We start from the raw sequence: 16,678 nt of genomic DNA on the forward strand, positions 1-16,678 counted from the left end.
AATAGTTAAAGAATTAACCAAAATAGCCGTTCACTACCTTTTAAACTAAAATAGTCGGTAGACATATAATATATGTATAATTTATGTGTAATATGTGTATAACCCTGTATAATCAATATAGGTAAACAGTAAACCGTAAATCCGGTTGATTATTTATGTAAAGATCCCATAACAGTTTCAGGATTTGTTAGGAACATTTGAACTTGTTCCACTATTTATTATACATGCAGAACTTTTCGTTATTAGGTGCTTATGAAATGTTATCATACATATATCATGTAATTGGAAAAACCATCACCGTAGCTGAGTATCTAACACGATTAAGAAGAAATAAGTTGCATGGGAAGGATCAATATTAACTTGATGTTCCAACTTCAGCTTCGTTTTTTGTTTTGTTCAGACATATAGTATTCGGAGTTCACTTACAGAGTAATCTGAAATTTCACCACGTAAGGCCTAATTAAGAAGAAATGCTCCTTGCTAAAAATGTCTCATTCTCAAAATTTAAACATTTAGACCTCTCGTTAAAATGAGGATAACCTTTTTAATAGAAAGAAATGAGAAGGAAAAAGGATCAAAGATCTTTGATGAGAATTGAACCTCGCACTTAAGTTATGTAAGATGTAGTTGCAATTAAGAGATTACAAATTTAGTTTTGGCCTCCAGCTCACAAAAAAAAATAAAAATAAAAGAGAGTAAAGCAAAAAAAAATTAAAATAAAAGAGAGTAAAGAATCGATGAACCCTCTAATAGTCCCTCAAATTAAAATAATACTCTTCACCTGGAACTTGTGACGTCCCAACAGACACTTGGGAAGTCTTGGTTAAAAGAGTTCTTTTTTCTTGTTTTTTCCAAAATAGATGTTTGGCAACACCAACCCGAAGATACTCTCGTATGGTATAATATTATCCATTTTAGGTCAAGCTCGCACAACTTTTCCTAAAAAAACTCATATCATTAAGAGATTTTTACAGGACTTTATTTGCATATCAACAGTTTCGGGTCAAGCCCGTACGATTTTTTTCCAAAGAGGTCTCACACCTTTAAAATATTTCTACACTTTATATGTATGCTCTCAATCTTTTTAACTATGAATGTGAAACTTTGTTCGCACCCCGGCGATAGTCCATTATGAAAGTTGTGTCCAAGAAGATATTTCTAACAAGCTGACGAGTGATAGCTCAAGACAAAACTCATTTTTGGTGTGGGTGAAAAATATAGCTAAATATCGACTTTTAATTTTTCAGAGTATGATAGGGCCACGTTTACGAGCAAGAAAAGGTGTCAAGCACTCTCAACCACTACATCATCCAATTGGCCACTACCAATAGCTTTTGAGATTCATTTTGTGTTGTTGTAGTTTTGACTTTGAGTTGAAAATCTACGTCAACAAAAGGGTCTGTCTATGAAACCATTAAAAGTTTCAGAAAATGAATGTGAGGTGCTACTCCTCTAAATTAATCTCATACGAACTAAGATAAAAAAAAAGTAATCGCAATATTTGAATGCTTATAAATTATTTAACTTTTGTTGCGTAATTGAATTTTTATCTCATTTCCTTTTAGTTTTCTTCATTCATAAGTCATTTGATTCGGATAAAGTTTCCTTATTGTTAACTACGAGGATATCATGAATTTACAGGACTTTTTTTTTCCATGTTTGAAAGATTTCTCCTGCAAACCAAGCTAGTGACAATAAATGCAGATGAATCTTCAGCTTATGATTGTAAAACTATTATACACTTAAATGAGGTATTCAATGAACATTTCGTCATCATTGCCAGAGGAAAGCGCTCGGGACCATTAGAAAAAAAGTAAAGGACGAACAGTAAAAGATGATGTAATTTTGCTTCGTCTAATTTCTGTAGTCATTTTCTATTACTAATGAGTATCTTACTTTTTTTTTTTGTTCTATATTGGGTTTTACCTGTTATGATTAAGGAAAACATATACAAATGTCACAATGTTAAGGCCGTATTCAGGAAATCACATATGGAGCTCAAAAGAAGGCCCAAGTCTACTGAAACACTAGAAAAATGTTAGATCACAATTTTGATTCCTTAAACTTACTCCTGAACAGTTTTGGTCATCTAAGTTTGTCGAAAATAAGCAATTTTGCTCTTCGTCAAATATTTAACAAACTTTGGGTATTAAATTTAGTTAGAATTGTGATTTTTTTAAAGTTTATGACATGTGTCACGACATTATTGATGCGTGTCATAACAAGTAGTAAGAGGTGGGTAGAAAATAGATTGGGGAAGATTTGCCGTATAAACATTTGGGCAAAATACAAACTGGCTGATTAAATATATATTTTGTCGGTTATTATTCCTAAAAATGGCTAAAAATATATATTTTTCTTACATTATAGGGGTGTCTTAATAGGAGTTTAGCTACAAGTTCGATGGCAAAAAATTTATTAAGCCTATTTATTACTCGTGCAACATAGTTGAAGTTTGTTTATTTTTTGACAATTGGAGCTTAGATCAAAATCTGGTGGTTTAAAAACAAGAAATAACCAAAGAATCTCCGTCCCTCAAACGAGTCCACATTCTCCAAAGCATTTTTCATAGGCTATAAGAGGACAGAAAATGAACACGTTGGACAAACAGAGGTCACAAGCCCTCTTAAGTCTTAACTATAGAATCCCAAATACCCAATAGAAAGACGTGTTCAGAGAGAGTTCAGATCTTCTCTCTCCCAAAATACTCCTCAGATAACGACTTTCCATTGCTTTCACAGCCTCTTGTTTCACCACGACACAATCCCATTTCCTTTTTTTTCTTCTCCTCCAATTTTAATTCCCTAAAAATAAAAATCTCCACTTGAATCTTAATTTCCTATATTAGCAGCCTCTATCCCTAGCCTCATATCATTACTGTTCTCACTTCCCGTAATATCTTAAATACTTTTCAAGAATCTTGATTTTTTCTGCTTCAATCAATGGCATTCTGATCTGAGTATTTTTCTGTTCAGGATGCAAGTGAAACTACTAAAGATGGAACCTTTATGCAATTCCTGTGGCAGCATCTCCACTTTAGCTCCAAGCTGCCTCACTCTCCGCTTCTATAAAAAAAGATCCAATCTTTCTTCTTTCTTTGGCTCTGTTAATCTTTCCAACCCCCAAAAACGCATCTTTCTTGATTCCTCCATATCTTTCCCTAATTACAATATTCAAGCCAGCTCAAGTAGTACTACTGGAACTAAGTCCCTCAGTCCCAGAAGAAGAAAACCCAAGAATGTTAAAACTACTGAGATTCCTGCAGTTACATCAAAAGGGTCATTGGGAAAAAAGACAGAGAAAATACAAGAATGTTCACCAGAGGAGAGAGATAGTGGGCCGGTTGACGTGCGAGCATTGAATGAAAATGGTGACCCAATGGGGCGCAAAGATTTGGGTAAGTGTGTAGTGAGGTGGATATCACAAGGGATGAAAGCTATGGCTACAGATTTTGCTACAGCAGAGATGCAGGGAGAGTTTATTGAGGTTAAACAGAGAATGGAACCAGGATTGACTTTTGTTATTCAAGCTCAGCCTTATCTTAATGCCATACCTATGCCTCTTGGCCTTGAAGCTATTTGTTTGAAGGCCTGCACTCATTATCCTACCCTCTTCGACAACTTCCAGCGCGAGCTAAGGGACGTTCTTCAGGACCTTCAGCGCAAGTCCGTGGTCCAAGATTGGCGCGATACTGAGTCTTGGAAGCTTCTCAAGGATCTTGCTAGTTCAGGTAACCCTCTGAAATTTACTCCCTTTGAAGTCATGTTATATGACATGTTTGTCTGGAAGGTTTATGTTATATTAATAATTGCAGTATAGTAGTGAAAGAAAGGGATTAATCATTGAAAAACTACTCTTTGTGCTTCATTTTATATGATGATGTATGACTGGACATAGAGTTTATGAAGCAAAAGAAAGACTTGATACATAGGGTAAATATATATAACAAATCAATACTCCTAAATTCTTGTGTTTCCATCATGTCATGTCATTCCTATAAGGGAATTTCATTAAGGGTTAAATGACAGTGTTAAAATCTCATAGCTTTAGATATAGAAAAGTGTCAATCTTCTTGAAATAGACCAAAAAGGAAAGAGCGTCCTGTAAAATGGATTGGAGGGAGTATCGGATTCTTGGAAGTTGTATAAAGCAACATCAATAGAATGGTGTCAAACTATTTAGGACATAAAGGAAGATAAGACTTTTATATAGATTGAGAAAGGAAGAACATATTTTATTTTATGTTCTACTCTGACTATGGGTTCTCAGATTGATGAGCTTGTTTTTCCTGACACTATTTACTTGCAGCTCAGCATAAAGCCATTGCAAGGAAGACTTCTCAACCAAAATTTGTTCCTGGTGTAATGGGAATGGACCTCGAGAAAGCCAAAGCCATGCAGAGTAGGATTGATGATTTCACCAACCGGATGTCAGATTTGCTTCGTATCGAAAGGGATTCTGAGTTGGAGTTCACTCAGGAGGAGTTGAATGCTGTCCCTGCACCTGTCTTAAATTCCGAGGAACAGAAACCATTTGAATTCTTGGTTAGCCATGCTCAGCCCGAGCAGGAACTCTGTGATACTATCTGCAATCTGACAGCAGTTAGCACGTCTATAGGTGAAATAACTTTCTCTCACCACATGGATGTTTGCCAGTGTGAATTACCTTTATTGAATTGGGACATGTTTTTGTCTTTACCAACGCACAGGATTAGGTGGAATGCATTTAGTGTTGTTCAAATTGGAGGGAAATCACAGATTGCCTCCAACTAACCTCTCACCTGGGGACATGGTTTGTGTCAGAACATGTGATAGTAGAGGCGCTGGTGCAACTTCTTGCATGCAAGGATTTGTGCATAATCTAGGGGAGGATGGACGTAGCATCAGTTTGGCTCTTGAGTCGCTTCATGGAGATTCTACCTTTTCCAAGCTCTTTGGAAAAAATGTGCGCATTGATCGCATTCAAGGATTGGCTGATGCACTCACATATGAGGTATATTTCGGTCCTTCAAATCTGCCCGGTTATATTTCTTGTTAAAATCATATTGAAAAGTAAATGTGTAAAGCTATGTGGAAAGGTGAAACTAAATGGTTAGGTTATAAGGAGAAATAATTAAGTATGCGATTAACCTAATTAATTTAAATGAGTAAAAACTGTAAGGGGTCTACCAAGTCCCTTCGACGTCCCAATTCTTCTTCTTGGTTGATCTTAGGAGGGAAATGCACACTCCACTGGTGATCCTCTACATTTGTCTTATGATTTTGAAAGGAAAGAATTGAGGTTAAGCTTGCTGTTCCATGTTCTTCTGAATTAAGCTATGTTGTGGAAGTGTTCTTAATTATTGAATTTTCCTTGATTAAAAGGTTCTTCTCCATAAATCATTGTTGCATGTGGCAAGACCTGTGGTAAATGCAAGGGTATAGTTTGATCCTCTTCGCTTAGCGGACAGAGAGACTCTGGCACACCTAAGTTCTACTTTTTTAGAGAAGCTCATACTTCATTTCCAAGTTTCAGGCCTAACTTTGAAAAATCTAAGAAGCTCATACATTTGATTTTGTAAAAGCAATTATTTCGTTGATTTGGGAGAAACTCCTGTATACAAGTAGTATACTTCATTTCCAAGGTTCAGGTATAACTTTGGAAAACCTATGTATCATCAAATGCTTATAAATCTTGAATGACCTTCTGCCACTAGGACTGCTTTGGCAATTGATATTGTAGAATCATCAATGCATGTCGTGCTTTTTGTTCTCATAATGTTCTAAGTGCCTTCACCATTTCTCTTTTTTCACTTTCTTCACTTGTTCTCTTTCTTCTTTATGTTATCCTAGTATTATCATTTCATGCTATGCTTTCTGGTAGAATAGAAAGCTTCATCTAAGGAAGCCATCTCCATACAATTGTCTTTGGCTGTTGTCTCACCAATCTAACCATCCTTTGTATCCATAAAGTACCTCGGAAATGGAAATACATAAAAGGGGCTGGTTTTGCTCTCTTATTTTATCAGGATTGTTGCTAAAGTTTCATAAGTTTGGACGCTTACATGCTCATGGAGGCACAACATTACTTCTTTTAAAGGGATCTCGTGCACACCAGTGAGATACCTGTTAGCTTAGATGATAGGCTGCTTTTTATAGAGAATCATATTTATCTAAGACTCAAACTTTTGTATTCCTTATCAAAAAAGATTCAAACTTTTGTAAATCCACTGCAAAAAGGAATTCACCTATATAACAGTACAATTATTACCTTATCAAGAAATGGAAGACTCACTGAAGCTTTACAGGCACTTAGGTCTTAAAAGTAAATCCTGCGTGCCTTTGCATATGACCGTGATGTGTGAAAGTTGTATATGATCAATGCTAATGTGCAGTTCTTGATTATCTGCTGGTTAGTAATTTACTATATATAATCATGGATCACCATAGGATTTCTTGTGCTAGGTTGTCTTGCATATCAACTTTCGTTGTTATTTCCATATTGTTAGTAAGGGAAATGTCTTGTGGTACTCCTAAAGTTAACAAGACATACAAGATCAACTTATTTGTGGAGTAAGAGTTGTATTTGACACAAATAGAGGATTAAGTTTGATTTGGCTCTTTATCTTTGGTACAAGATGTTTGCAATATTGATTTTTGATAGATGTTGCCGAATGTTTTATGGTAAGTTCTGTCTTCCTTGGGTCATTATTATTCATATCGTGAAAGAGTAATTTTGTGTAAAAAAGTTTTAGAACCTTGCGTCGTGACCAATGTTTAGATAGAGTAAAACGTTATATTCTGTTGAATTAGTGAAATGTCACAGCATCTTTTGAGAATTCCAGGCTTCTAATCAAGCTTGAGAAGAAAATAATCTATCTTAGAAATTTAGAATGTGGTATTCACCCCTTTCATTTTGGCAGCGCAATTGTGAAGCCTTAATGATGCTTCAGAAGAAAGGCTTCCTGAAGAAAAATCCTTCAGTAGCTGTGGTAGCTACACTTTTTGGAGATAAAGAAGACCTTGCGTGGCTCGAGGATAATGGCATGGCAGATTGGTCTGAAGTGGAACTTCCTAATTCCACAGACAGAAAATCATTTGACGCTTCCCAGAGAAAAGCAATTGCATTAGGTTTAAACAAGAATCGACCTATCATGATAATTCAAGGGCCTCCTGGCACAGGGAAGACCGGTATGCTGAAGGAATTGATTTCTCTAGCTGTTAAACAAGGTGAAAGGGTGCTTGTAACTGCACCTACGAATGCAGCTGTCGACAACATGGTTGAAAAGTTGTCTGATATCGGACTCAACATTGTTCGCGTTGGAAATCCTGCACGTATATCCCCTGCTGTAGCTTCAAAATCTTTGGCTGAAATTGTGAATATCGAGCTGGCTGATTTCCGAGCAGAGATTGAGAGGAAGAAGTCAGATCTTAGAAGAGACCTGAGATATTGTCTTAAGGATGATTCTTTGGCTGCTGGTATACGTCAACTTCTGAAACAGCTTGGAAAGTCCATCAAGAGGGAAGAGAAGGAAACTGTGAAAGAAATCTTATCAAGTGCTCAGGTTGTGCTTGCAACAAACATTGGGGCAGCTGATCCACTAATTAGGCGGCTGGACACGTTTGATTTGGTTATTATAGATGAAGCTGGTCAAGCAATTGAACCATCATGTTGGATACCGATATTGCTCGGAAAGCGTTGTATTCTTGCAGGAGATCAATTCCAACTTGCTCCTGTGATCCTTTCTAGAAAAGCATTAGAAGGTGGTCTTGGAGTTTCCCTACTGGAGAGGGCAGCAAGTTTGCATGATGGGATGCTGTCTACAAAGTTAACAACACAGTACAGAATGAACAATGCCATAGCTAGCTGGGCTTCAAAGGAGATGTATGATGGATCATTAATATCATCTCCAACCGTTGCTTCTCATCTTCTGGTGGATTCTCCTTTTGTCAAGGTATGAAACACTTCTCCAATTTCACTAGGATTATAACTTTATGATTTAAATTATTGTACCTTGTCTACCTTTTGTTCTTTTCTAAAGTACGAAGGAGGAGTTAGGTTCCTTTCTTTGTCATTTCCGTAACGTAAAACTTAATGGCTTTTCATGAATTTCTTCATGCACGTCAAGTATTAAATAGGAAAGCGTAGGTGTAGAGGTTAACATATAGTGCAGAATATCTGTGCCATTGGCAGTGTTCAAATAGGATGACTTTTTCAGTAGGAATTTACCTTTTCGGATTATGAGATTTTATGAAATTTTATATGGACCTTAGAAGATACCCTTTTTGAAGTAAAGGTCATTAATTCTACCTTATGCCTAATTTCAAGCACAGTGTTATAATTTCAACCTGCATATGAAAAATAGATACATAGAACTCTAAACTTAAGATTACAATGCTTCATACTGTTAACCATGTGAACCAACTCATCTTGCTTTCCAATAGTTAGAGAGGATTATTTATTTAAAATCTGCAACACGATCGCTGATGTGCGAGCCCAATTCTTTTTTTTTTTTGGGGCCAAGCATGTCTATTTTGTAAATGTGCGACTGTGAGACACTAGCTTGGGATAGAGGTGTAGATGTTCTTGTTTTTTTGGTGGCTGTGAGATTTAACCTCTTTGATATCATGGAATTATGTGAACTACCTAATCTAATAGTTTAAACCATTAAATAATATTTGGCCTAAACTCCTTAACTCCCATAATGTCTTTCTGCATTTCCTTAATATCTGTAAATTTGAATCTCTCTCCCTAACATTTGCTTACTGATTTTACTGTGCAATACATATCATGTTTAGAAATAAAGGTGCTGCTGAACGCTTTATTGTGGAGTTACAATTTGGTTGTTCTTGGCACTGCATTAAAACATTAGGCAGGGTTATTGCTTGCTTGAAACTTTAGCATATTGTTTGACCAATAAGTAAATGGTTAGATAATGCATTCCATTGATGATTTTAATTCTTGTAATTGCTGCATGCAGCCCACATGGGTTACACAGTGTCCGCTGCTATTGCTTGATACGAGAATGCCTTATGGAAGCTTGTCAATTGGTTGCGAAGAGCATCTGGACCCTGCTGGCACTGGCTCCTTTTTCAATGAAGGGGAAGCAGATATCGTAGTTCAACACGTCTTCAGTTTAATTTATTCTGGTACATTCTCTTTACTATTAATTTTCTCTGCAAATAATAATTGTAGATCCTTTAATTTCTCAGAAAGTATTCATAAACAAAATTTGCATGATGAGTGTTTCTGTGGCTCAAGCGACTAGACAACATACGCATTCATTGAATTCAATTATCAAATATCTTGTGCTTAGGTGAGATAGTGATGACAATTTTGTATTCTCTTGTTATAGCCTATGAATGCATCTTTTACGTCTGAGATGAGGGAAATTTTTTTTATTTACATTTGGGGAATTTGGACGTACTTTCTACCTTTGTTTCTTCATAAATCATAAATTAGTATTGAATAGCCAAAGAAGTAGTATCAATTATCTTAAATTATCTTGTATAGGTGTTCCCCCTGCAGCTATTGCTGTGCAGTCTCCTTATGTCGCTCAAGTGCAACTGCTTAGAGACAAAATCGATGAGCTTCCCATGGCCACTGGCGTTGAGGTCGCAACTATTGATAGCTTTCAAGGCCGCGAAGCAGATGCTGTGATAATATCCATGGTAAGCTGTCACTCTACTCGTATACATGTTGACATGCTTCTTTGGATGGTTCTTTCATTTCATTCTCATCTCTGCCTTATAAGGATCATTTTAATTAATTAAACTTCCTAAAGCATTTTTTTTTCTTGCATATTTAATCTTGGAGGCTTGGTTTTGAAGTGTCCTAGAGGAAATTTTGTGGTATCCTCTGATAATTAGTAAAAAACAGTAATTCTGATCGAATGCTCAGTTACTATATGCTAAGTTATTTGGAGGGGGATGACTGTGTGTTCCAGTTTCATATACTTGATTAAGTAGTTAAAGCCATTCCCCAAACAGCAACTTTTAGCAGGGAAGGAGGAAATCAATCTGGAAACTTTATACAAGCTTCAAGTTTCTGTTTAGTAGAGAAGCATATTATTCAGTGTGCTAAATACTCTCCATTGCCTTGTATTAATTAGTGAGTTGGGAAGACCATCTTTTTCCGCTACGATTGTAGTTATGATTGCACTCTAAGGGGTCGTTTGGTTGGGAAACAAGTTATCTCAGGATTAGTTATCCCATAATTGTTATCGCATCCTCCCATAGGGATAAAAATAACACTACAATCCTCGGGATTAATTATACAGCGATTTTATCCCAACCAAAAGTGGGATGAACTTATCTCAAATTTAATCTCGGGATTAATTATCCCTTATCCCTCGTACCAAACAAGCCCTGAGGGGTTTTGGGCTTCTTATTTCTCCTTAGATAACTTCATGTATTGGAACAATGTATACATAATCCTTATTTAGACCTTTGAATTTTTCTTATATAGAAATGAAGTTGAGCCTATATAGGTGGGGTATGTTTTACTATTTGGTTCTTTCGCCGAATGCATTTGACATGGCAAGTACCTTCAACCTTAGCACAGCTTATCTGTTTCAAAAATAGATCAAGCTACGTTATGCACTTCAATATATATTGTTCAAATATTGAGAAAGAGAGTATGTAAGTGCATGCTTAATTATATAATTTTGCTTTGATAATCCTGCAGGTACGATCGAACAATCTGGGAGCTGTTGGCTTTTTGGGAGATAACAGGAGAATGAATGTTGCCATAACAAGGGCACGAAAGCATGTAGCAGTTGTCTGTGACAGTTCAACTATATGTCACAACACATATTTGGCGAGGCTGCTTCGCCATATCAGATACTTTGGCAAAGTAAAGCATGTCGAACCTGGTAGCTTTTGGGAATTTGGCCTTGGTATGGATCCAATGTTGCCTACTGCCAGTTAAGTTGGGAAGAGTTAACCAAGACCCAAATTTTTAATGCTCGTCGTCCAGCTGATGACGAACTGGGCGGATTTTCAGACTGATTGATGCCCTGGTTTGACCAAGAGGACGAAGCTCGGGGTAATTTTTATTTGTATATATAATTCAAAGAAAACTTTGTGAAAGTGTACATATATATTCATATACAGCTTCAATGTCTATATACAATTCTTGATTGTTTAACTCCTATTTTCCCTTGTATTTGAAACAGCATGAAGATTATAGTTTCAAATTCACTGACTGCAGGAGTTGTACATATATGAAGTACTTTTTGGAAAATTAAGAGTCAGAGTGATCTCCAAACTTTCGATAAACAAAAATCTTTTATTACAGAAAATGATAATTGTGTCCAATTTTGCAATGAAAGAGTTATGGCATGTCGAAAAATATATACTTTTACTTCTAGATGATAGCTGCAAATTCAGAGTGGGAAATCGCAATTAAAAACTTGCATTCTGAGTTTAGTGGAGTTAATGTACAAATAGAGATCAGTTTTCCATTTTTCTACTGCTGCTGATTTGTGATTGATGAAATGATGATTAAGGCGTATGATATGTATAGTAATACTACCTTAGGGAAGACATGCTTACTGCCATCAGAAACAGAGTTGTGGGGTTGTTGAAGTTAAATAACACAGACCAAAAGGATGCTAGAAAATAATGCAAAGTAAACATCAATTTCGAACAAGAAGTAAAAAAAATCTCCAGAATCTCATATTCAAAGCTACATATAGACCAAGTTGTCAAAATGGTTTTTTTTCACTTTAAGCCCGTACCAGAAAATATTTATATTCGGTAGCCGAAAAGTGTATAAAATTTATATATAATATACAGAATGTATATATATACAAAAAATAAATATTTTTCAGCTATTATTTTGAGAGCGACTATACATTGTCATTTTCCCAAAAAAATCAAAGACAGTGAGGATGGAAAAGGAATGTAAAACAACAACTACTATATCTCACAAGTCGTGCCGCAATTGCAGTCTGTACTGCGTCTAAATGTTCAATATGGGGTTAACGTGTTGATAATTATTCAATTGAACTTGCAATACACGTTAATGACGTTATTCATTGGGACTCTTTTGATTTTCTTACTCAACGCGATCTTCTAATTCACGAGTTGATACATATCACACAAGTTTATGAGACGCATCTTTTCTTTGGCTTGAGCAGTTGGATCGCTCCTCTTTCAAAGATTTACGGGAGAAATTCAAAAATAGCCAGATTTACAAGTGTTAATTGAAAAATAGTCACAGTTTCAAAAGTAATCGAAATTTAGCCACTTTTCATGTAAAGATAAATCTGAACGAAAACACTGTTTAAAATCCGGAAAATATTCCAACATAATATACTGGAGTTCCAGTGTAATATACCGATCCATCATAATATGCTGGAAGTTTATACACAGGTGCTCCAATCTCTAGTATATTATGCTGGAACTTTCCGCGTGTTGGAGTTCAGCATAATATGCTGGAAGTTCATACACAGATGCACCAATCTCCAGTATATTATGTTGAACCGGTCTGTGTTGCAGCAAAATAGTGACTATTTTTCAAATGACTTTGCAAATGCTGGTTATTTTTGAATTACCAATCTGAAAACTAGCTAGCCCGTGCTACTTTTACAAGATTTATAGTAACTCTTATATCTCGATCTTTTTTTTACTTGTTCTTTTGCTTTTCAAACAAGCCAACTTTTTGTACCCACTTATGCTTTTAGTTCTATCGTCACTTTGATCACTTACCAGAAATGATTAGAAAATTTCGTCTTTTTCACTTCTAATCAACACTACAACAATACAGCTATTTTTCAAATGCAATTTCCATTGGAATTCAATGGATATCTAAAAAAACAATCAAACAAGAGTAGATATTTCGTGCTAATATATTGGCAACGACAGAGAGCTGATAATTTTCCAACTCCAAATTTCTGTATATATTCAGCCAGCAGTGAAATCCAATTTCTCTCAAGCTTCTTATTTTTCATCAGAATTTCAGAAACATTGCGCAAAGGCCTTAACTTGACTTCATTTGGATGGGGCATATTCGACTATTGTTCTTCAACCACCAGTACGGAAGAACTAGATTTTGAAAATGAGCCAACTGCTGTTACAAAATGGCAGGCATTCAATGCCCTGTCTCATACTAACAATGTAAAGCAAACACTACTTTAGAGTTGACATCACTCAAAGTTATCTTTGTTCATTGTAACATATCTGATATCAATTGAAAAGCTGTGACTTGAAAATAGAGTAGTTGATGGAGGTGGTGCTTTGATACTCCTCGGTTGTGTCTTGATCACTTCCCAGCTTCGGTCGGTGTTTTTGTAGTCATCTGGTCAACTGCATGCACAGTGTTCTGAAGCTCTTCCCATATGGCTTTGTAGACCATCCTCTGCCTATTCACAGCAGATTGTCCCTCAAAAGCTGAAGAGACTACATCAATGCTGCAAAGAGAAGAATAACAATGACTTTACAGAACTAGCAACAGATACACTCACCACTTGATTTAGGCACCATCTAATAGAGAAGAAACCTCACCTGACATGCCGACCATCACCATAAGCATCTTTAACGATGACTGAATCCGCATTCAACTGTTCCTTGATCTGTTGACATATATTTAAATTTCAAATGGACCATTTTAGGCAGAAGTACAAAATACATGAAGGTAAGCGCATTGATGTCCCCAGTAGAAATGTAGCCTAAACTATTGGAAATATAGGAGCATAGAATTTATAAAGCTAAATGTGCATAAGCCAATCAAATTCTGCTATCTTTATTAATGTAATAGTAGGCTACAGCCTTGTTTATGTAACTGTGACAAAAATGACAAACATGTAAAAAGGTCAATCATCAAAAGTGTCTGTAATGTCACATCTGAATGGAATTCTTGAAGAAAAATCTACTTCAACCAATATGCCCTTAGGCACGGCCACACATACATAGAGATCACGCTTGGAAATGGTGGACAATGAGCTACAGCAAAACTGATTGCGAAAGATGGGACAAGGAAGAGTAGTTCTTTACCAGAACTGAAATTGTGGACATGCTGCGCTTAAGAGCTGTTGCTGCTATATTTTAGTTAAAGTAGGTGCTAATATATGCCATAAAGAAGCAGCATTCTACAGTTCGTTCTTATATGACTCCGACGTTAATGGCATTTGATCAATATGAACCACCTGCGTTGCACCAGAACCAGTTTGCAAACAAAAAACTTATACTTACTACGAGGAAAAAGAAGAAAAAAGCAAACTATATCTGAGTAATTGAGAATATTGTAAACTAACATGTAAGGATCCTCTAGAAGGGATTCACGTAAATCCAAAATCCAGACCGTGCTTTCTTATTTGGTGCGATGAAGTCTTTTTATAAGCATAGTTCTATTAACATCAATACGACACAGCGACGAATAATGTGAGATTCTCCTAATTTTTTGATAAGGGAGATTCTCCTAATATATGATAATTGCTTGCAAAATAATCCTTTCCCCACCCACTAACACTATCGTCAACAAATGTACACTCCCTCTATATTTTTTCTTCCCTTTACATAGTTCAAGTAGTTTTCAGCATCTATATCTGTCTTCCTTTCTCATTCAGCCACTTCCCGCATCCAGGAAACCACTCAAACTCATCACAGCTCTGGTGCCTATAAAATTCAATTTTTCTCATAACTTTACAGTTTACTGCACATGGATCAAGGTGTTGCACTGCACCATGCCAGTAGCTATTTGATATAATATGCAACATCTGTGATCCTAGGGAGGTTAGTTCAACTTAACCGATAAAATTCCAGAGGCTAGTGGCGCACGGTTTGAAATTCGGTGGATAATTGGCCTGCCCCTCTACCCTTCTCCACTTAAGTACCAAGCTTATGTTTGCAGCACGGTTAGACGCACATCACGAGCTGCGCTCTTATCACTAGACCAAAGTCCTAAGAGCAAGGGGTTTCATTGCATGCTTCACTGCACATCCAGAGGTTGCTTTATTCACTGTTTTTCTTGATCCTTTTTTTCTTTTCAAATCATAACATCTTCAACTCTATGATATACCATTGTAATAAATATCATGAATATTTTGTAGCTTCAAGATGGCACATACTCATCATTATCAGGTTCCTTCTATATAAATTGTATTGTAAGATGGCACGTACTCAAGGATGTTTTCTTCCCAAACTGAATTTCTCGCTCCTCTACGTCCCTACCAACGAATTGAACCCCGTACCTAAAGCCCCTTGAATTTACACCTCTTTTTTCGTCCTTAAATTTAGACCTCAAGTTCTTCTTTTTGGTCTCTAAATCCCTCCTCCCAATTCTAGTTCTTCCTTTGAATTTTGATAGTTAACGTACTATTCTATTCACTCTACATTTTTTTCTTGGATCAACACTATTCAGTGCACTCTACTTATCTTTCATAACTATTCTAATCTAGTAGTGAGGCTCATTTGGACTCGGTATTCAGATGCATTATAGTTAAAAAAGAAAAAAGTAACAGCGTCAGTAGCAAAAAGAAATATGCTTCCAAGAACATTTCTTGGGGTCAAAGCCTCAGTAATCCATAAAGTTTTAAGCTTTAGAACGAGATACTAGCAATGCCCAAGATATAGAAACCACATAGCAGATAATACAATCCCAATTAAACAAAATTACAGGTTTTATGGTCACAAAAGGGGCAATAAACGCATACTAAAAAAAGAGTCGATAAGATTAACCTTTTTCTGCATAGACTCCATAAGAGGAGAATCAATCGAGCCAGTATCGCTAGTTGCACGAGTAGAGAAAGTCCGACGACCAGCGAAAAGCTCAATCTTTGAACCTATTTGGGGAACGAGCTTCATCGGCCTGTAGGAACGAGCAGAAATAGAGACGCATTTGAGCAATGAAGGTACACGTGGCTGAACGGAGCTGCTCAGTCGCCGGATACACAGCGCCGCCACGTTTGGCCTTACAAACAACGCTTTCGTCATCTCTACTCTCTTTCCTGTTTGGCGTCAAAGCGAATTAACACCTTATTCTTTTTAGCCCTTTTGTTTGTGTATCTTTTTTTTTTTTAAAGAAATGTATTGTTGGGTTAACTTGCCCCCCGTGACAATAAATTTTGTCCAAGTTTTTTTTCAATTTTTTTTGGCAAAACTTGTTTGTTTATAGATTTTATCCATGTTTTAAAAAATTTTAAAAATAAAATTTTTAAATCCCCAAACTAGCTCTAGACCTATTTTTGGCCCAAAATATTACTTTTGAATTTTTTTAACAATTTCAAAAATTATCCCAAACTTTTGTATTTTATAAAAAAAGTCTACCATCAATTATGACCCAACTAATCCACCAGGTAATTACTATAGTTTTCTTTTGGACTAATAAATCTTGTAACATTATTGTAATTTGAATAATTATAGTGGCTAGTAATTGTGTTATTAGCAGTTGATATTAAAAAATTAAGTTATGGTTTTATGATAGTGTATTATGTAATTTATTATAAAAATGATAATTTTGTGCCAAACTTATTATCTATGTTCAGGACTATGGTTTGTGATAATGATAATGAATGACATCGATGAAAGTTATGCATATACAAGATTAGTAAGTTTGTTTGTTTAGTGTTGTTGGTTATTTTTGATAATTTTTAGAACGGGTATAAGTCACATTTTATGCTTTATTTTTCAAAAAAAAAGGTAAAATATATTTTGAAAAATTATGTCCAAACAAACTTTTATCTCCAAACCAAAATCCA

General features: G+C 35.9%; 2 protein-coding genes across 3 annotated transcripts; one reads left to right on the forward strand and one right to left on the reverse strand.

Moving 5' to 3' along the window:
• The first annotated feature begins 2,607 nt into the window (after positions 1 to 2,607).
• Positions 2,608 to 11,223, forward strand: LOC107804694 (DNA polymerase alpha-associated DNA helicase A). Of its 2 annotated transcripts, none has more exons than XM_016628626.2 (7): positions 2,608 to 3,730; positions 4,309 to 4,617; positions 4,709 to 4,992; positions 6,902 to 7,933; positions 8,960 to 9,128; positions 9,493 to 9,650; positions 10,666 to 11,223. In XM_016628626.2, exons 1-7 carry the CDS (start codon positions 2,977 to 2,979, stop codon positions 10,906 to 10,908), a joined length of 2,949 nt encoding a protein of 982 aa, XP_016484112.1. In that variant the 5' UTR covers positions 2,608 to 2,976; the 3' UTR covers positions 10,909 to 11,223. The 2 variants fall into 2 exon arrangements, 1 of the variants encoding a protein (XP_016484112.1); XR_012708697.1 differs by having other exon boundaries at positions 2,658 to 3,730; positions 8,960 to 9,170; positions 9,464 to 9,650.
• A 1,777-nt stretch (positions 11,224 to 13,000) lies between these two features.
• On the reverse strand, positions 13,001 to 15,994 carry LOC107804699 (protein BOLA4, chloroplastic/mitochondrial). The gene is made up of 3 exons (XM_016628631.2): positions 15,660 to 15,994; positions 13,488 to 13,555; positions 13,001 to 13,393 (listed from the first exon to the last, which is right to left on the reverse strand). Exons 1-3 carry the CDS (start codon positions 15,912 to 15,914, stop codon positions 13,246 to 13,248), a joined length of 471 nt encoding a protein of 156 aa, XP_016484117.1. The 5' UTR covers positions 15,915 to 15,994; the 3' UTR covers positions 13,001 to 13,245.
• Between the last annotated feature and the right edge of the window lie 684 nt (positions 15,995 to 16,678).

Source organism: Nicotiana tabacum, chromosome 4, assembly GCF_000715075.1.
Source record: "Nicotiana tabacum cultivar K326 chromosome 4, ASM71507v2, whole genome shotgun sequence".
NCBI lineage: Eukaryota > Viridiplantae > Streptophyta > Magnoliopsida > Solanales > Solanaceae > Nicotiana > Nicotiana tabacum.